This window comes from Sceloporus occidentalis, unplaced genomic scaffold (genome assembly GCF_023333645.1).
Source record: "Sceloporus occidentalis isolate IW3139 unplaced genomic scaffold, rSceOcc1.0.p SCAF_169, whole genome shotgun sequence".
Taxonomy (NCBI): domain Eukaryota; kingdom Metazoa; phylum Chordata; class Lepidosauria; order Squamata; family Phrynosomatidae; genus Sceloporus; species Sceloporus occidentalis.
In genome coordinates, this window is record NW_028317149.1 from 1,340,893 (window position 1) to 1,361,060 (window position 20,168).

The following is a 20,168-nucleotide window of genomic DNA, read 5'->3' on the forward strand; positions in this document are numbered from 1 at the left end:
CTTCCATCCAGCCTCAGGCCTTCAGACATGTAAAGGGGGTGGGAATGGATTATGTTAATATACAGTTTTTAACATAATTATATTAGATATACATGTACTAAAACAACACGCATCTTTTGCGAGACCGAGATGCTTCTAGAGCCGCTCAGGAAGTTACTTCACGAGTTTCATGAAGTAGAGCCCAGTGCCCACCGCGTCTCCCAGCACTAGCCACTAATGCCACGGAGGGCGGTGCTAGATTTCCGGCTGCGAAAAATGTCACCGCCCTGCCATGACGTCACCGCCACAATTTAAATATTGAACAAGGCGGCGTGGTGTAAGAATCTGGCAGGTACTAGCGCTTTGTGCCGTTGAAGGAATAGACTGTTGAGTGACTCGGTAAGTGCCTGTCGTGTTGGCTGGTCGTTTCTTCTCCCACCCGGATCGTAAGGGCGGTACGGCTGCTTGTACATATTTGGGGCTGGGTTTTTGGGGCCGGTACACGGTGTCACCAACCTTCGTGGTGGGACTTTGCTTTGTGTCCTCAGGTTCAAGGTTCTGTTAGATCCCCTGTCACCATGTCAAGCACTGAGGATGGAGCTGTCTCTGTGGAGGAGCAACAGGTAAATAGAATACCATGACGCATTCTATAGGTATTACTTGGAACGCCATGCCTCAAACAATACTAATTTATAGTACAACACATACAAACCTCAGATTATACATCATTATAGATTTTTTTCCCCCCTCTTCAATAGGTTCTTCAGTTTATACACAATGCATGATCCCTCCCTTTCTATATTATTACAAAATTCACTGTCCAGAGATGATTTTTGGGTCATGGTAACGTGTCTACTTTTATCTGCATGCCCATGACAGATACTCTATGTGATGAGGAAACTTTATACCTACCTAAACTATATTTTTAGTGACACACAGTGCACAGCAGGGGGAGGTTGCAGACATATAACGATATAGTAATATATAAATATATATTTATATATTACTATTTTCTGTTTTGGTTTTTAAATCTGTTGGTTTATGGAAAATAGCTATACATATAAACATGCATACCCCCCACCCCACCCCTGGAAAACTGATCTGAAATGTAAGCAGCCTGTGCTCTGACTCCTAGTGTAAAAACGTGATGTTTGGGGTCTTACTGTGTCTCCCCCCCCCCCCCATTGTTGTTCATATGTTGTGTTGTCTCTCTTGAAGAATGCAGTGGCTCGGGTGTCCAACATACCTCTGGTTAGTTCGGCTTGCAGTATGGTCAGCGCTGTATACAGCTCCACCAAGGACAGTCATCCTTACATCCGCAGTGTTTGCGATGTGGCTGAAAAAGGGGCAAAGACCTTAACTGGAGTAGCAGTTAGCGGAGCACAACCCCTGATGACCAAACTTGAGCCACAGAGTAAGTGTCTACCTATTATTATTATTATTATTATTATTATTATTATTTTATGTAGTGCCATCAAAGTCCAGCGCTGTACAATGGGCAGACGGGACATAACAAGTAGTATGTAACATAACAAATTGACTTAGAGACAACAGGTGAGGCGGGCCCTGCTCAAACGATCTTACAACCTATGCATATTTATATTCAATGATCAATGGGGTTAAACCTTTAACAAACCAGGTATGTTAAAGTCCCCACCTCCCCCCTGTGCTCTGCAGAGTGTTTCTTTGTGAAACTCCCTGCTGGGCTGCTTAACAAAACTGTATGTACCATGGGGCAGCTGTCAAGGGAGTATGTTTGCATAAAGCTGGGCTGTATATCTTTTTTTTTTTTTTTTTTTTATTGGACACAAGGCACTATTATTATTTAATAATGAGGGATCCATTGGTTAGCTGTTCTTAGCTTAGAGAAGCACCTGTAGAACTGTTAGGCATAACAGGTCTGTCTTCGAGGTTGTTTTGTGATTTGCATTCTGGTCTAGACAAATACGAATGTAAATTTTTGTATAATTGGACTACAAATAATTTTAAAAGAATAAGGGGGACTGTTAAATGCCACAGTACATAGCGATCGGTTCGTATTTGCAACAATGATCTGTCCAGTGATCTTGTTTTGGCCTTGTGCAATGTGGGCTCACATCCAAACTTAACTTCCAAGGGCAGAAGGACACTTCTGTATGTGATTTACTTTGCCTTTCCTTCCAGTTGCAACTGCCAATGAGCTGATCTGCAAAGGTCTGGACAAACTGGAGTCCGCTCTCCCCATTTTACAACAACCAACAGAAAAGGTAACAATTGTTCCAGTTGGGAGTGTTGAGAATCATGAGGATTACAGATGAAATGTGTCAAGGGGGTTGGGGGGACCTTGTTGTTGTAACCTTTCTTTCTTATTTTTGCTAAATACTTAATAATACAATAACTTAAAGCTACCTCTTATTAAAGCCATTCTTTTATTTATTAAGACTTTTGTATTGGTTCAGCCTTCCTGTGAAAGTGAGGTAGGGGCAACTCCAGGACAGGAGCCATTGAATAATAGGCTGCATAGAAGTGTTCCATGTGAATGTTGTTGAAATTCAACTACCTTTTTTGTTATTTAACTAACATACTGTTCCTAAATCTTCACAGGTTATATCGGACACTAAAGATTTGGTGACAGGAGCACATGGTACAGTGACAAGCGCAATGACCAATACTGTCACTGGAGCCCGTGATACAGTGACTGGAGCAGTGTCTGGTGTAGTAGGTCTGGCAAAGGGTGCTGTCCAGGGCAGTGTCGATGTGACAAAAGCAGCAGTGTTATCCGTGATGGATACTCGTGTAGGACAGCTGGTGACAAGTGGTGTTGAAACTGTCCTTGGAAAGTCTGAACAGTGGGTTGATCACTATCTTCCTATGACTGATGATGAGCTGGGTGAGATGCTTATCATGGCAACTTTTTTTTTTTTTTCTTTTGTCCTTAAACTTTTACAGGTGATGTCCCTCTCCATGTCTTCAGTTGCACAGTGTTTGTGTGGAACACTCTGAAAAGCTAGTTGCTCGAGAGGCCATTAGTCTGCTAACCCCTTCAGTCTCGGCTTTTTGTAACCAAAGGATTATATATATATATATATATATATATATATATATATATATATATATATATATATATATATATATATATCTATCTCTATCTATCTATCTGCACAAATTATACATTTAATTCAGGAGAAGTAGGGCCTTTTTTTATTCATAGAATAAATAAAACATAATAATTTTATGATGGGAATAGAAACAAAATCACAATTTTGAAATTTTGCTTACATTTTCATTTATCCTGTAAATGCAACAGCTAAACATTGACCCGATCTTGTATTCGGCAACAGCTCCCGATCGGTCATACCCAATATACGTATTTATGTTCAAGAGGGCTGCATCCATGTTTTTACATATTGCCCCATATAATATATATATCTATCCATCATTCTCCCCCTCCTGATCTGTTTGCAATCAGCCAGCATGGGCAGCAATGGGAGAGCCCAACAAGGTCTAGAAGGACCCAGCTGAGGCTTTCCTGTCCTCAAGTGAACTTCCAGTGGGTATCAGCAGTGACACCTACCGGAAGGGAATGCCTGATCTTGTGATGGGCTATTCCCTTAATGACAGTGTACAGCGCTTGTCTCGAACACCGTTGCACATGAACGGTTGGCAGGAAGCCAGCTATCTCCCGTGTAGCATGTATGTTCGAATGGGCTTCTTGCCACATGCTTTAATGATGTGCAGGTATGTCGTAAGGGGACTGAAAGGGTTATCAATGTATCTAGTACACAAGTGTTTTGTGAGTGACGCACTCCTTTAGTTGAAAAAGGGAACAAATTGAGCCATTACTGCCCCTGTTCTGTCTTGTTACCTGTGCCATGACTACTACAGGCTTTTAGTTTAACTTTCTGCAATATAAGTGTTTTTAATAACTTTTCTTTCTCTCTGCAGCCCAGCTTGCTTCATCTGTAGAAGGTTTTGAGGTGGCCCCTCTACAGGAACAGAGATCACAGCAGAATTACTTTGTTCGTTTGGGGTCACTGTCTTCTCGACTCCGTCACCGTGCATACCAACACTCCTTAGGGAAGGTGAGGCGTGCCCGAATCAGCACTCAGGAAGTTCTAGCTGAACTGAACCAAACCATTGACCTGGTAGGAACCATACATCTGCTCCCCCCGTGTCCCCAGATTCTCAGTGTAGAGTACTGCTCTTTTTAAGTGAAGCATTTTTCTTTAGAAAAACTTAAAATGTCTCTGGCTAGGCTTTTGTACCTTTTTTGAAAAGTACCATCAAATTTGGTGTATCACATTTGTATAAAAGGAGGAGGTTTGATTTATGTTCTTTCTTTTTCTTCCCCTACCTCCTATCTAAACATTAATACTTTCTTGGAAATAACCTTTATACCCCTGACTATCTTAACCTTTAAAACCTTTGATGAAAGGCCAATATACCTCCTGCCATGCTGTCTTATAATTTCATAACCCTTTAACACTCTTAAATCTAGACTATGACCTTTTTTTATTTATTGCATTACTCCTATACTTTTATCAGCATTATCCTGAAGAAATTGGCATCCCGTAATGCTGCATGACCTTGTTCATCAACCATTTCAACACAAGTAACAAATGTGTAGTATAACATTTTCTTTGTTAATGACAGATGCTCCTGACTGTTGTGTGCTAAACAACGGTCCTACTTAAAGGGGCAATTCCATCTTGTCTGCAAGTTTATTAAAACAAACGTGGTACATTAATGCTCAGATGCTGCTGTTGGATGTGCTGGCCTTTAAAAACATTGTTTGCTGCCAGACATAATCAAAAGGAGGCACTTGCATATCTTAGAAATATAGGGCTTGACATTTTGCACCTATCTGCTTTCCCCAGGCATCCCAAGTTACAAATGTATGGCATGTATAAATAGCGTTCTTTCATCCCCTGGTGCTTGGGTAGACCATAAAGTTTACTAACTCATATGGGGCATGGTATCTTGCCAAAACAAACATCTATTAAATGTACTGAACATTTCCATAATGTGACCCCAGTCTCTGCTGGAAAAGGTAGTATACAATACACAACTGCGGTTCAACACAGAATAGGCTTGACAATTACTTACTCTCTTAATTACCAGTTTTTAATGTCCTCTTCTAAACACACACACACAATGACTAGTTGTATAGCTAGTAATAGCATTCACCTCTTTACAGATGGAGTCTGTAAGGCTGAGCGTACAGGGTGGACAAGAGAAATTGCACCAGCTGTGGCTAGACTGGAAACTTAAGCAATCAGGAGAGGGGTCTGCTAGCGGTGACCAAGACGTAGAGGTAAGTGATTTGAGTGAATGACAAAATATTGTAGTGTGTTATTCCTATAGTCTTAACAAACGTGGGAATATGAGTGACTGCTAAATTCTACTAAAACAAAATCTGCCAACTTCAGTGTTTCTGAATCTGCTGAAAGCGTTGTCTGTGTAAGATTATGGCATTTTGTTTTACTTCTTGCAGCCTCTGGACTCTCGAGCACTCAAAATGACACGGAGCCTGACCCAGCAGCTTCAGACTACTTGCTTTAGCTTAGCATCTGGGGCCCAAGGTCTTCCAGCTCATATTCAAGAACGCATGCAGCAACTACGTCAAAATGTCCAGGACCTCCATTCATCTTTTGCTACAGCTGGGTCCTTTGGGGAACTTTCAGCAAGCATTCTGTCACAGAGCAAGGAACGTGCAGCAAAAGTGTGGGATCATGTTGATGAGCTCTTCACTTATGTGGCTGCCAACACTCCTCTGACATGGTTGGTGGGACCTTTTGCCCCTCAGCTTGTGGAGCGCCCAGAAACACCTGAACTAGAGAACAAAGAGTAAAAGTATAACAGTTTAACTGACATTTTTCATTGAATGAGTGTATAAAAGGGTGTATTAATTTACATGACAATAAACTAATACCCTGCATTTAATTGATTGTGTTTGTTCTTTCTTAAACTTTAGTTTTCCTTGTGTATGGTATTTTTGGACACTTAACCCCTTAAGGATAATGGGTTGTCGGTATTGCTGGGTCATATTGCTGCAGGTCCAGGTACAGATATGTGCATCTTAGTTGGTTATGCTACTCATTCACCTCTGATTGGCACATACTTTGAATGTGTGAATGGATGCGTGAGTAAATGTATGTATAAGGCTAGGTTTCCACTTGGTTTTTTTTAGCTAAAAACGCCAATAGCGCCACCTGGCGTTTTTTTAGTGAAAAAACGCAGCAGCCAGATGTTAGCTGTTCTTCAATAGGAAATCGCAGAATGCCATATCCACTTGGCTTTTTTGTTTGGCGTTTTTTCAGTCCTCTTTGGCTTTTTTGGGCTCTGTGGCAGTTTTTCAAAATCGCAGCATGTTGACACTCTGGCGTTTTTTGCAAGGAAATCTTGGCGTTTTTCTCCAAAAGAAGTCTATGGGAGAGAAAAAACGCCATGAAAAAGCCATGTGGGTTTATTGCCTTGGCGTTTTTTCCACAGTTACAATGCAGAGGATGGACCCAGTATCTGTGTGAACTACGAGAAATAGGCTGGAAACAAACAGTTTCACACAAAACAAAGTTCATATTGAATTCTACACCATTTGGAACAAACATGCCATTACAAACAAACATACGCAACGCATCAACTGGATCCTGCGTGCCAAAAGCAACAGCAAACAATTTGGGGCTAATCTTCCTAGAGGAGCAGACATTCGGAATAAAGCACGCCTTACAAACCACAGAAAAGTGACAAAAGGGTCCGCCGGGGTGTTTAAGTAGAACTCTACCAAGTAAATGACATCAGGGGGCAGATACTTGCCATTTATCCTAATCCCTTTTAGCTGGGTGAAACTTCTAACTTGTAAAGGCTGGAAAAACTGCCTAAGGTCAGAAAAAGCAATTTCCACAGAAAGGCTAAAACGCCAGAAAAAACTCCAGAAAAAAACGCCAAAACGCAGTGGCAGTTTTCTTGGCGTTTTTCATCAAGAAAAAAAACGCAGGACAAAAACCCAAGTGGAAACCTAGCCTAAGTCTCTGGGGCAGAGGTGGCACAGACTCAGGCTGTTTGGGGAGCAGAAATGGCACAGGCAGACTGTTTTGGGGACATAGATAAGTTGAGGACAAAGATGGCATGTTGCTTGTTGCTTGTGAAGTTGGGGTACCCTAGGGCAATTTTAATTCTGGTCCTGTCCCAAAAGCTTTACCAGTCCACTTGCTGATCAAAAGAGTGAGGACTGGAAGGAAATTGAAAAAAATATCATGTTTGTCTCAAAGGTATCCTGTGCCTTTTCCACTTGAAAGAACTAAGAAGGGTGAATTGAATGCCAATGGTTGATATACTGTAGCTATTGCCTGACTAGGCAAGCAATATCTGTAGAAGATCCCTGGCTTAAAATATCCCATAGGTTGTGTGATAAGACTAACCCGTACCACTGTACTTATAGCCACCAGGAATACAAGACCTCAATCGTCAGGTGGAGCTATCGTCAAAGACAGCAGGATACTCACTGTAGTTGAAGATCTTCTGCGCAAAGAGGTCATAGAGCCAGTTCCAGATGGGATTGAATTCCAAGGTACTTATTCTCTTCTATTCATGGTTCCCAAAACAGATGGGAATTTCAGACCTGTGCTCAATCCCCGATTTCTCTTGACAATGGGACATTTTCAAAAGGAACCCATCTCATCTGTGGTTCAGATTCTAAACAAGGATGATTGGATGGCACTTTTAGACACTTATCTACACATACCAATGAGTGTACGACAGATTCCTGTGTCTGGCAATTCAGAAAGAAGGTGGAGTGCAACACTATCAGTTCAAGGCCCTATCTTTTGGCCTCTCCTCTGCACCTCCTCTGACCTTGGCCTCTTGTCAGGATTTTTTTTTATTATTGGTTTCTTAAGGCGGATTGCAAAGAAAGATTACAGAAACATGTTGCAAGAGCCATAAGTTTCCTACAATGTCATGGCTGGATAAAAAAAACTATGCCAAATCCCACCTCTTTCCCACCAGAGAACTTCATTTCCTGCTAATGCAGTAATGAGTATCAATTCCTAAAGTACAAAAATATGTTTACCAAGGACAAAAGCTGGATAGAGGATGATAAAAGATGGAAGATGAGAAAGGTAACAAATGGGGAGAAAGGTGTGCAAGGGCTGTTTATGTGTATATATATTTTTGTAATATATGGGCAGTTTATGTGTGTGTATGAGCAGTGTATGCAGTATCTCACAAAAGTAAGTACACCCCTTACGTGTTTGTAAATATTTTATTATATCTTTTTATGTGACAACACTGAAGAAATAACACTCTGCTACAATGTAAAGTAGTGAGTGCACAGCCTGTAAAACAGTGTAAATTTGCTGTTGTAGCCCCTTCCTTCCCTCCATCCCTGACTGAGCTCAAGCGAGGGTCTAGCATTCTAGCATCCCCTCCTACTCAGAAGGGATTCATGGGAGGATGGTGGCCAAAGGCTCAACCATTTAACTCACAGAAAGCAGAATCTTTAGGGACCCGCTTCTACTGTTGCATTTTCAACATGACACAAAAGACAAAATCTCTGACTCAAATCAATTCCACATGATCTTAGTCAAAAGCCAGAGAAACAGAAATGTAAAAGTGGTCATATAACTGTAGCAATAATGGAATGTGCCCACACTTTTCGCACCAGAATTGCTGTTATCAATAAACAACCTAGACGTGCTGTTATCCCACTCATCATATGCACTTTAACATATATTATGTGTAGCTTTTATTCATCATATTCATTATCTGTCTTTATTATTTCTGAATAGTCTATTTTAAATGTATTTATCTATGCGTTGACCGGGTTATTATTCCATTTCAGTAAAGCACAAACATACATACAAACTTTATCACACACAAATGTACATTCATTCTCCATAAATAAATTAGTCCCTTATACTATTGGCCCCCACAATCATCATAACCACTCCCACAACAATTACACTATTTCATATTTGCACCCACCATCCTTCCTTTCTTAATGTTGTTTCAAGTAATAAAGCCATAAGACAACATGCATAAATATATTAATACTTTATTATATTACAACATTTGAGTTATTTTTCTAGGAAAATATTTATACACCAACTCTAGGGTTAATGATTCTATAAATTCAACCAAAATAAAGGGTTAGTCTTCAGCACACAGGAGAGAAAAACCCCCTGTGGGGGAAACCTCTAAAGGACCATGGCTTGAAGAACTGCCCTCCCTCTGAGCGCCACCATGATCTCCTTCCTCCATTCCCACCCATATGCCCCCCCCATCCCACCATTTCTCTCTTCTTGTATTCCTCTCCTATATGCCCCTTCTTCCACCCTGACTTTTCTATTCTCACATTTCTACCCCTTTATTTCTTCTTCCATTCTCCTCCATTTCTCTTTCTTCTGCCCCATCCCCTTCTTCTTCTATCCTCTTATTTCTATATCCTTCCACCCTACAGTTTTCCTCTACTTCTATTCCTCACCAGTAATGTCTGCTTCAATTTTCCCCATTTCCCTCTTCTCCTATCACCCCCTACTTCTGTCTCCTTCCATTTCTCCCATTGTGCTCTTATTTTACCCCTACATTTCTCTTTTTTTTAATTCTCCTATTTTCATTCCCCCATTCTCTCCTTCTATTCTCACGTTTTCCTTTACTAAGATTGCCACATCTCTCTCTTCTTCCCTTTCCCCTGTTTTTCCCTCTATCATTTACATTCCACCTTCTTTTATATCCCTCTTCTGGTATTGCCTTGCCCCATTTCCCTCTTCTGACATTTCCAACTCCACTTTCCTTGTCTTGCATTCCTTCCCTACATTTCCTTCTTCTTCAATTCCCCTCCCCTTTTAACTCTTCTTCTAATTCCCACCCATATTTGCCACTTTTTCCATTTCCCTTCCATGTCAATGATATACTATTTCCTCTTCTAGTTCCCTCTCTTTCTATTTTTCTCCTTTTCCTCTTCTTGCATTCCCATTTTCAGGCCTCCCTCCATTTCCCTCTTCTTCTACTTTCCTTGCATTCTATCTTCTTTTGTTTCTCTCTTCTTCCATTCCCCTCCATTCTATCTTCTTTTGTTTTCCTCTTCTTGCATTGCCACTCCATCCTCCTCTTCTTACATTCACACCCCTAATTTCCCTCGTTTGACATTCCCCAATTTTCTTCTTTTCCATTTCTCTTTCATTTCATTTTCTTTTATTTCCCTCTTCTTTCACTCCTCCATTTTCCTGTTTTTACATTCTACTCATTTTTCTTTTTTCATCCCCCTCCCCATTTCTATCTTCTCCAGCTCCTTCCTTTATTTTCCTCTTCTTCCATTCCCCTTCCAGTCTATTTTCTTTATTTTCCTTCTTCTTGCATTCCCTCCCCCCATTCCCTTCGATTCCATATTCTTTTATTTCCTTCGTCTTGCATCCCCCCTCATTTTCATCATCTTCAAATCCTTTCCCCATTTCACTTTTATTGCAATCCCTCCCCTCATTTCCATCTTCTAAATATCCTTCCCCCACTTCTCTCATCTTCCATTTTACTTCCATTCAACTTCTTTCATTTTTCTCTTCTGTCATTCGCTCCCCCCATTTCCATCTTCTTGCATTCCATCCCTATAATTAAAATTTATATATAAATATATATGGTACAGTTAAAATACCAGCATTTGAAATACCCTGAGGTGGCCAGGTTTCAAAAATATATGGTTTCGATGGGGTAAATTGAATTGGCCATCTTCTTGCATTCCATCCCCCATATTCCCTCTTTTGACATTTCCCAATTTTCATCTTCTTCCATTTCCCTTCCCATTTCTATCTTATTTCATTCCCTTCCCCAATTTCCTCTTCTTGTATTCACTCCCCACATTCATATCTTCCTCAGACCCTTCCCCCAGTTCTCAAGTCTTCTATTTCTTTCCATTACATCTTCTTTTTCTTTCCCTTTTCTGTCATCCCTTCTCCCATTTCTCCTCTTCTTGCATCCCCTCTCCCAATTTCCCTCTTCTTACACTCCCTTATTTTCCTCTTCTTGCATTTTATTCATTCTATCATCTTTCATGTTCCTCTTCCTGCATTCCCTCCCTATTCCTCATTTCTTGCATTCCCCAATTTCCCTCTTCTTCAATTCCCTTCCCCATTTTCTTCTTCCTACATTCCTTCCCCCAATTTCCCTCTTCTTCCATTTTTCATTTCATCTTCTTTTATTTCCTTCTTCTGTCACCCCCCCCATTTCCCTCTTCTTGCATTCCCTCCCCTCCTTTTCATCTTCTTCAGATCCTACCCCAATTTCCCTCTTCCTCCATTTTCCTTCTATTTCATCTTATTTTATTTCCATCTTCTGTCTTTCCTCCCCCTTTTGCCTCTTTTTGCATTCCCTCTCCCCATTTCTCTTCCATTCTATCTTCTTTAATTTTCTTCTTCTTGCATTCATTCCCCTATTCCCATCTTCTTGCATTCCCACCCTCATTTCCCTCTTTTGGCATTTCCCAATTTTCATCTTCTTCCATTTCATATTTTCCATTTCCCTCTTCTTTCACCCCCTCCCCATTTTCCTGTTTTTGCATTCCGCTCGTTTCCTCCTTTCCATCTCTTCTTTGCTTTCATTTACATCCCATCTCCTTTCATTGCCCTCTTCTTGCATCCCCGCTTCTTGCATTACCTCCTCCTCCTTGTTCCCTTTTCTTCCACTCCCCCAATTTCCTCTTCTTCCTTTCTCCATTTCCATCTTCTTCCAATTCCCACCCCTATTTTGCCCGTTTTCATTTCCCTTCCATTTCAGTTATCTATTTCCTTTCCAATTTCCCTCTTCATCTGTTTTCTGTTCATTCTGTCTTTTTGCATTTCCCTTGTCTTGCATTCTCCCTATTTTCCTCTTCTTGCATTCCCTTATCAATTTCCCTTTTCCTTCCAATTCCTACCCCTATTTTCCCCTTGTTCCATTTGTCATCCATTTCAGTTATCTTCCTTTTCCTTCTCTTCCTTTCCCTCTAATATTCCCCCTTCCCATTTCTATCTCCTTGCATCTCCCATTTTCATCTTCTTCAGTTTATTCCCCCTTTCCCTCTTCTTTTATTTCCCTTCCATTCCATTTTCTTTTCCCCTTCTTTTCTTCTATCCCCCATTTTCCTTTTTCATTTTCTCCCTCTATTTCCCCCTTCTTGTATTCCCCATCTTGCCTTGCCCAATTTCCCTTTTCTGGCGTTCCTTCCTCCATTTTCCCCTTCTTGCATTCCCTCCCCATTTTGCTCTTCTTCCAATTCCCACCCTATGCTCCCTTTTTCCATTTCAGTAATGTCCTATTTACTCTTTTTCCATTTTCCTCTCTTTCTATTCCCTCAATATTTCCCCTTTCTTGCAAGCCCAGTTAAATCTTCTTGTATTCCCTCCCCCATTTTCTCTTCTTCCATTCCCTCCCCATTTTCTTCTTCTTGCATCCCCCATTTTCCTCTTCTTGCATTCCCTCCCCTAACTTCATCTTCTTCGGGCCCTTCCACCCATTTCTCTTCTTCCATTTCCCTTTCCCCTTTCCCCCTTTTTGCATTTCCTCTCCCATTTTCCTCCTCTTCCATTTCCCTCCCCATTTCCATTTTCTTCTAATTCCTGCCCCACTTTCTCTTCCATTTCAGATATCTCCTATTTCCTTTTCTTCCTTCCCAGCTCATATTCCCTCTTCTTCCATTTTTCTCTCTTTCCATTCCCTTCCCATTCCCTCTTCTTGAACCCCTTTTCCCTCTTCTTCCATCCTTCATTTTCATCTACTTCAAGTAACTCCTCCAATTTCCATGTTCTTCCCTTTAATTTTTTCCTCCCCATTTCAATATTCTTCCAATTCCCACCCACATGTCCCTTTTTCCATTTTCCTTTCATTCCCTCCCCATTTCCCTCTTCTTCCATTCCCTCCCCCCATTTTCTTCTTCTTGTATTCCCCGTCATTTCCCTCCCCTAATTTCCCTCTTCTTCCATTTTCCATTCAATCTTCTTTTATTTTCCCTCTTCTTTCACCCCCCATTTTCCTCGTCTTTCATTTCCCCTTCATTCAACTTTCTTTATTTTCCTCTTCTGTCATTCCCTCCCCACATTTCCTTCGTCTTGCATTCCACCCATCTTCTACTTATTTCACTCATTCCCCTAATTTTCATCTTCTTCAGGTCCTTCCACCCATTTCCCTCTTCTCGCATTTTAACTATTTTTCTCTTCTTGCATTCTCTTCTCCATTTCCCTCTTCTTGCATCTCCCATTTTCATCTTCTTCAGTTCATTCCCCCTTTCCCTGTTCTTTCATTTCCCTTCCATTACATATTCTTTTCTTTTCCCTTTCTTTTCTTCCATCCCCATTTTCCTTTTTCATTTTCTCCCTCAATTTCCCTCTTCTTGTATTCCCTCTCCCTATTTCCATCTTCTTCAGGTACCCTAATTTATCTCTTCTTCCATTCCATTTACACCACATCTTCCCTTGCCCAATTTCCCTTTTCTGGCGTTCCTTCCTCCATTTTCCCCTTCTTGGACTCCCTCCCCATTTTGCTCTTCTTCCAGTTCCCACCATATGTCCCCTTTTTCCATTTCAGTAATCTCCTATTTACTCTTTTTCCATTTTCATCTCTTTCTATTCCCTCAATATTTCCCTTTTCTTGCAAGCCCAGTTAAATCTTCTTTTATTCCCTCCCCCATTTTTCTCTTCTTCCATCCCCTCCCCATTTTCTTCTTCTTGCATCCCCCCATTTTCCTTTTCTTGCATCCCCCATATTTTCCTCTTCTTGCATTCCCTCCCCTAATTTTTATCTTTTTTCGTTGGGACCTTCCACCCATTTCTCTTCTTCCATTTCCCTTCCATTTTATCTTCTTTAATTTCCCACTTCTTGCATTCCCTTCCCATTCCCTCTTCTTGCATTTTACCCATATTCCTCTTCTTGCATTCCCTTTTCCGTTTCTCTTTTCTTACATCCCCCTTTTTCCCCTTCTTGCATTTCCTCTCCCATTTCCCTCCTCTTCCATTTCCATCCCCTTTTCCATTTTCTTCTAATTCCTGCCCCACTTTCTCTTCCATTTCATATATCTCCTATTTCCTTTTCTTCCTTTCCAGCTCCTATTCCCTCTTCTTCCATTTTCCTCTCTTTCCATTCCCTTCCCATTCCCTCTTCTTCAATCCCTTTTCCCTCTTCTTGCATCCTTCATTTTCATCTTCTTCTTCTTCTTCTTCTTCTTCTTCAAGTAACTCCCCCAATTTTCCTCTTCTTCCCTTTCATTTACACCCCATCTTCTTTTATTTCCCTCTTCTGGCATTCCTTTGCCTAATTTCCCTTTTCTTGTATTTCCTCCCCATTTCAATATTCTTCCAATTCCCACCCATATGTCCCTTTTTCCATTTCCCTTTTATTCCCGCCCCATTTCCCTCTTCTTGCACCCCCATTTACTTCTTCTTGCATCCCGTCCCCATTTCCCTCTTCTTCTATTCCCTCCCCCCATTTTCTTCTTCTTGTATTCTCCCCCATTTCCCTCTTCTTCCATTTTCCATTCCATCTTCTTTTATTTTCCTCTTCTTTCACCCCCCATTTGCCTCTTCTTGCATTCTCCCATTTTCTACTTCTTTTCCCTCTTCTTGCATCTTTCATTTTTATCTTCTTCAAGTAACTCCCCCAATTTTCCTCTCCCCATTTTCTTCTTCTTATATCCCCCCATTTTCCTCTTCTTGCATTCCCTCCCCTAATTTTTATCTTCTGCGTCGGGACCTTCCACCCATTTCTCTTCTTCCATTTCCCTTCCATTTTATCTTCTTTAATTTCCCACTTCTTGCATTCCCTCCCCATTCCCTCTTCTTGCATTTTACCCATATTCCTCTTCTTGCATTCCCTTCTCCGTTTCTCTTTTCTTGCATCCCCCCTTTTCCCCTTCTTGCATTTCCTCTCCCATTTCCCTCATCTTCCATTTCCCTCCCCATTTCCATTTTCTTCTAATTCCTCCCCCACTTTCTCTTCCATTTCAGATATCTCCTATTTCCTTTTCTTCCTTTCCAGCTCCTATTCACTCTTCTTCCATTCACTCTTTCCATTCCCTTCCCATTCCCTCTTCCTAAACCCCTTTTCCCTCTTCTTGCATCTTTCATTTTCATCTTTTTCAAGTAACCCCCCAATTTCCCTCTTCTTCCCTTTCATTTACACCCCATCTTCTCTTATTTCCCTCTTCTGGTATTCCTTTGCCCAATTTCCCTCTTCTTGTATTTCCTCCCCATGTCAATATTCTTCCAATTCCCACCCATATGTCCCTTTTTCCATTTCCCTTTCATTCCCTCCCCATTTCCCTCTTGTTGCACCCCCATTTACTTCTTCTTGCATCCCGTCCCCATTTCCCTCTTCCTCATTTTCTCTTCCATTCCATCCCTTCAATCTTCTTCTTCAATTCCCTTCCCCATTTTCTTCTTCCAGCCATTCCTTCCCCCAATTTCCATCTTCTTTTATTTTCCTGTTCTTTAATTCAGTCCTCCCATTTCCCTCTTCTTCTATTACCTCCCCCATGTCCTTATTCTTACATTTCCATCTTCTTCAGGTATGTTCCTCTTCTTCCCTTTCAGTCACTTATTTTTTGTTTCCCTCTTGTGTCATTCCCTTGCCCAATTTCCCTCTTGTGGCATTCCTTCCTCCATTTTATCCTGCTCTTCTTGTTTCCCCTAGTCCTATTTCTTACACCCCCCCATTATCATCTTCTTCCATTATTCTTCCCGTTTCTCTCTTCTTTTATTCCCTTCCCCAGTTTCCTCTTCTTCTATTCCCTCTCCCCATTTATATATTCTTCAGCTCCTTTTTCCTTCATTTCACTTCCATTTCATTTACTTTGTCTTTCCATTTTCTGTCATTCCTTCCCTCCATTTCCCTCTTCTTGCATTCCCTCTCCCCATTTCCCTTTTCCCATTTTCTTGCACTCCCTCATTTTCCTCTTCTTCCAATTCCCACCCCTATTTTCCCCTTTTCCCATTTCCCTTCTATTTCAGTTAGTTCCTATTTCCTCTTTTTCCATTCCTGCTCCTATTCCATCTTCTTCCATTTCCCTCTATTACCAGTGAAATACCAGCATTTGAAATTGCCAGGGGTGCATATTTTTCAAAAATATATGATTTAATGGGTAACTTGAATTGGCCGGGTTCAAAGATATCCCAAATAGGATATGAGGGCAGAATTTTTAACAAGTGAAAATTCGAATTTGAAAAATGCATACCTCCCAAATGTAGCCTTTTAGTCACACCACCAAACACGTGCACTGTGCTCAGGAGATGTTGCTGAACACATATTGGGGGGTGTTTGGCTGCGGCATATACCAGGAGCGGTAAATTCATACCTGAAGTACAATGGGTGTGAGAAAAAAAATGACTACCATAAAGTTTGACAAAGGCTGGTGGTAGAATTAGTGCATGGAAAGAGTTAAAATACCAGCATTTGAAATACCCTGAGGTGGCCAGGTTTCAAAAATATATGGTTTCGATGGGGTAAATTGAATTGGCCATCTTCTTGCATTCCATCCCCCATATTCCCTCTTTTGACATTTCCCAATTTTCATCTTCTTCCATTTCCCTTCCCATTTCTATCTTATTTCATTCCCTTCCCCAATTTCCTCTTCTTGTATTCACTCTCAACATTCATATCTTCCTCAGACCCTTCCCCCAGTTCTCCAGTCTTCTATTTCTTTCCATTACATCTTCTTTTTCTTTCCCTTTTCTGTCATCCCTTCTCCCATTTCTCCTCTTCTTGCATCCCCTCTCCCAATTTCCCTCTTCTTACACTCCCTTATTTTCCTCTTCTTGCATTTTATTCATTCTATCATCTTTCATGTTCCTCTTCCTGCATTCCCTCCCTATTCCTCATTTCTTGCATTCCCCAATTTCCCTCTTCTTCAATTCCCTTCCCCATTTTCTTCTTCCTACATTCCTTCCCCCAATTTCCCTCTTCTTCCATTTTTCATTTCATCTTCTTTTATTTCCTTCTTCTGTCACCCCCCCATTTCCCTCTTCTTGCATTCCCTCCCCTCCTTTTCATCTTCTTCAGATCCTACCCCAATTTCCCTCTTCCTCCATTTTCCTTCTATTTCATCTTATTTTATTTCCATCTTCTGTCTTTCCTCCCCCTTTTGCCTCTTTTTGCATTCCCTCTCCCCATTTCTCTTCCATTCTATCTTCTTTAATTTTCTTCTTCTTGCATTCATTCCCCTATTCCCATCTTCTTGCATTCCCACCCTCATTTCCCTCTTTTGGCATTTCCCAATTTTCATCTTCTTCCATTTCATATTTTCCATTTCCCTCTTCTTTCACCCCCTCCCCATTTTCCTGTTTTTGCATTCCGCTCGTTTCCTCCTTTCCATCTCTTCTTTGCTTTCATTTACATCCCATCTCCTTTCATTGCCCTCTTCTTGCATCCCCGCTTCTTGCATTACCTCCTCCTCCTTGTTCCCTTTTCTTCCACTCCCCCAATTTCCTCTTCTTCCTTTCTCCATTTCCATCTTCTTCCAATTCCCACCCCTATTTTGCCCGTTTTCATTTCCCTTCCATTTCAGTTATCTATTTCCTTTCCAATTTCCCTCTTCATCTGTTTTCTGTTCATTCTGTCTTTTTGCATTTCCCTTGTCTTGCATTCTCCCTATTTTCCTCTTCTTGCATTCCCTTATCAATTTCCCTTTTCCTTCCAATTCCTACCCCTATTTTCCCCTTGTTCCATTTGTCATCCATTTCAGTTATCTTCCTTTTCCTTCTCTTCCTTTCCCTCTAATATTCCCCCTTCCCATTTCTATCTCCTTGCATCTCCCATTTTCATCTTCTTCAGTTTATTCCCCCTTTCCCTCTTCTTTTATTTCCCTTCCATTCCATTTTCTTTTCCCCTTCTTTTCTTCTATCCCCCATTTTCCTTTTTCATTTTCTCCCTCTATTTCCCCCTTCTTGTATTCCCCATCTTGCCTTGCCCAATTTCCCTTTTCTGGCGTTCCTTCCTCCATTTTCCCCTTCTTGCATTCCCTCCCCATTTTGCTCTTCTTCCAATTCCCACCCTATGCTCCCTTTTTCCATTTCAGTAATGTCCTATTTACTCTTTTTCCATTTTCCTCTCTTTCTATTCCCTCAATATTTCCCCTTTCTTGCAAGCCCAGTTAAATCTTCTTGTATTCCCTCCCCCATTTTCTCTTCTTCCATTCCCTCCCCATTTTCTTCTTCTTGCATCCCCCATTTTCCTCTTCTTGCATTCCCTCCCCTAACTTCATCTTCTTCGGGCCCTTCCACCCATTTCTCTTCTTCCATTTCCCTTTCCCCTTTCCCCCTTTTTGCATTTCCTCTCCCATTTTCCTCCTCTTCCATTTCCCTCCCCATTTCCATTTTCTTCTAATTCCTGCCCCACTTTCTCTTCCATTTCAGATATCTCCTATTTCCTTTTCTTCCTTCCCAGCTCATATTCCCTCTTCTTCCATTTTTCTCTCTTTCCATTCCCTTCCCATTCCCTCTTCTTGAACCCCTTTTCCCTCTTCTTCCATCCTTCATTTTCATCTACTTCAAGTAACTCCTCCAATTTCCATGTTCTTCCCTTTAATTTTTTCCTCCCCATTTCAATATTCTTCCAATTCCCACCCACATGTCCCTTTTTCCATTTTCCTTTCATTCCCTCCCCATTTCCCTCTTCTTCCATTCCCTCCCCCCATTTTCTTCTTCTTGTATTCCCCGTCATTTCCCTCCCCTAATTTCCCTCTTCTTCCATTTTCCATTCAATCTTCTTTTATTTTCCCTCTTCTTTCACCCCCCATTTTCCTCGTCTTTCATTTCCCCTTCATTCAACTTTCTTTATTTTCCTCTTCTGTCATTCCCTCCCCACATTTCCTTCGTCTTGCATTCCACCCATCTTCTACTTATTTCACTCATTCCCCTAATTTTCATCTTCTTCAGGTCCTTCCACCCATTTCCCTCTTCTCGCATTTTAACTATTTTTCTCTTCTTGCATTCTCTTCTCCATTTCCCTCTTCTTGCATCTCCCATTTTCATCTTCTTCAGTTCATTCCCCCTTTCCCTGTTCTTTCATTTCCCTTCCATTACATATTCTTTTCTTTTCCCTTTCTTTTCTTCCATCCCCATTTTCCTTTTTCATTTTCTCCCTCAATTTCCCTCTTCTTGTATTCCCTCTCCCTATTTCCATCTTCTTCAGGTACCCTAATTTATCTCTTCTTCCATTCCATTTACACCACATCTTTCCTTGCCCAATTTCCCTTTTCTGGCGTTCCTTCCTCCATTTTCCCCTTCTTGGACTCCCTCCCCATTTTGCTCTTCTTCCAGTTCCCACCATATGTCCCCTTTTTCCATTTCAGTAATCTCCTATTTACTCTTTTTCCATTTTCATCTCTTTCTATTCCCTCAATATTTCCCTTTTCTTGCAAGCCCAGTTAAATCTTCTTTTATTCCCTCCCCCATTTTTCTCTTCTTCCATCCCCTCCCCATTTTCTTCTTCTTGCATCCCCCCATTTTCCTTTTCTTGCATCCCCCATATTTTCCTCTTCTTGCATTCCCTCCCCTAATTTTTATCTTTTTCGTTGGGACCTTCCACCCATTTCTCTTCTTCCATTTCCCTTCCATTTTATCTTCTTTAATTTCCCACTTCTTGCATTCCCTTCCCATTCCCTCTTCTTGCATTTTACCCATATTCCTCTTCTTGCATTCCCTTTTCCGTTTCTCTTTTCTTACATCCCCCTTTTTCCCCTTCTTGCATTTCCTCTCCCATTTCCCTCCTCTTCCATTTCCATCCCCTTTTCCATTTTCTTCTGATTCCTGCCCCACTTTCTCTTCCATTTCATATATCTCCTATTTCCTTTTCTTCCTTTCCAGCTCCTATTCCCTCTTCTTCCATTTTCCTCTCTTTCCATTCCCTTCCCATTCCCTCTTCTTCAATCCCTTTTCCCTCTTCTTGCATCCTTCATTTTCATCTTCTTCTTCTTCTTCTTCTTCAAGTAACTCCCCCAATTTTCCTCTTCTTCCCTTTCATTTACACCCCATCTTCTTTTATTTCCCTCTTCTGGCATTCCTTTGCCTAATTTCCCTTTTCTTGTATTTCCTCCCCATTTCAATATTCTTCCAATTCCCACCCATATGTCCCTTTTTCCATTTCCCTTTTATTCCCGCCCCATTTCCCTCTTCTTGCACCCCCATTTACTTCTTCTTGCATCCCGTCCCCATTTCCCTCTTCTTCTATTCCCTCCCCCCATTTTCTTCTTCTTGTAT

At 41.1% G+C, this 20,168-nt stretch overlaps 1 protein-coding gene across 1 annotated transcript; it reads left to right on the forward strand.

Annotated features, from left to right (window-relative positions):
* Window positions 1-557: 557 nt before the first annotated feature.
* On the forward strand, window positions 558-5,809 carry LOC149279386 (perilipin-3-like). The gene is made up of 7 exons (XM_089501283.1): window positions 558-602; window positions 1,198-1,393; window positions 2,143-2,225; window positions 2,563-2,848; window positions 3,904-4,103; window positions 5,156-5,272; window positions 5,453-5,809. Exons 1-7 carry the CDS (start codon window positions 558-560, stop codon window positions 5,807-5,809), a joined length of 1,284 nt encoding a protein of 427 aa, XP_089357409.1.
* Window positions 5,810-20,168: the final 14,359 nt, after the last annotated feature.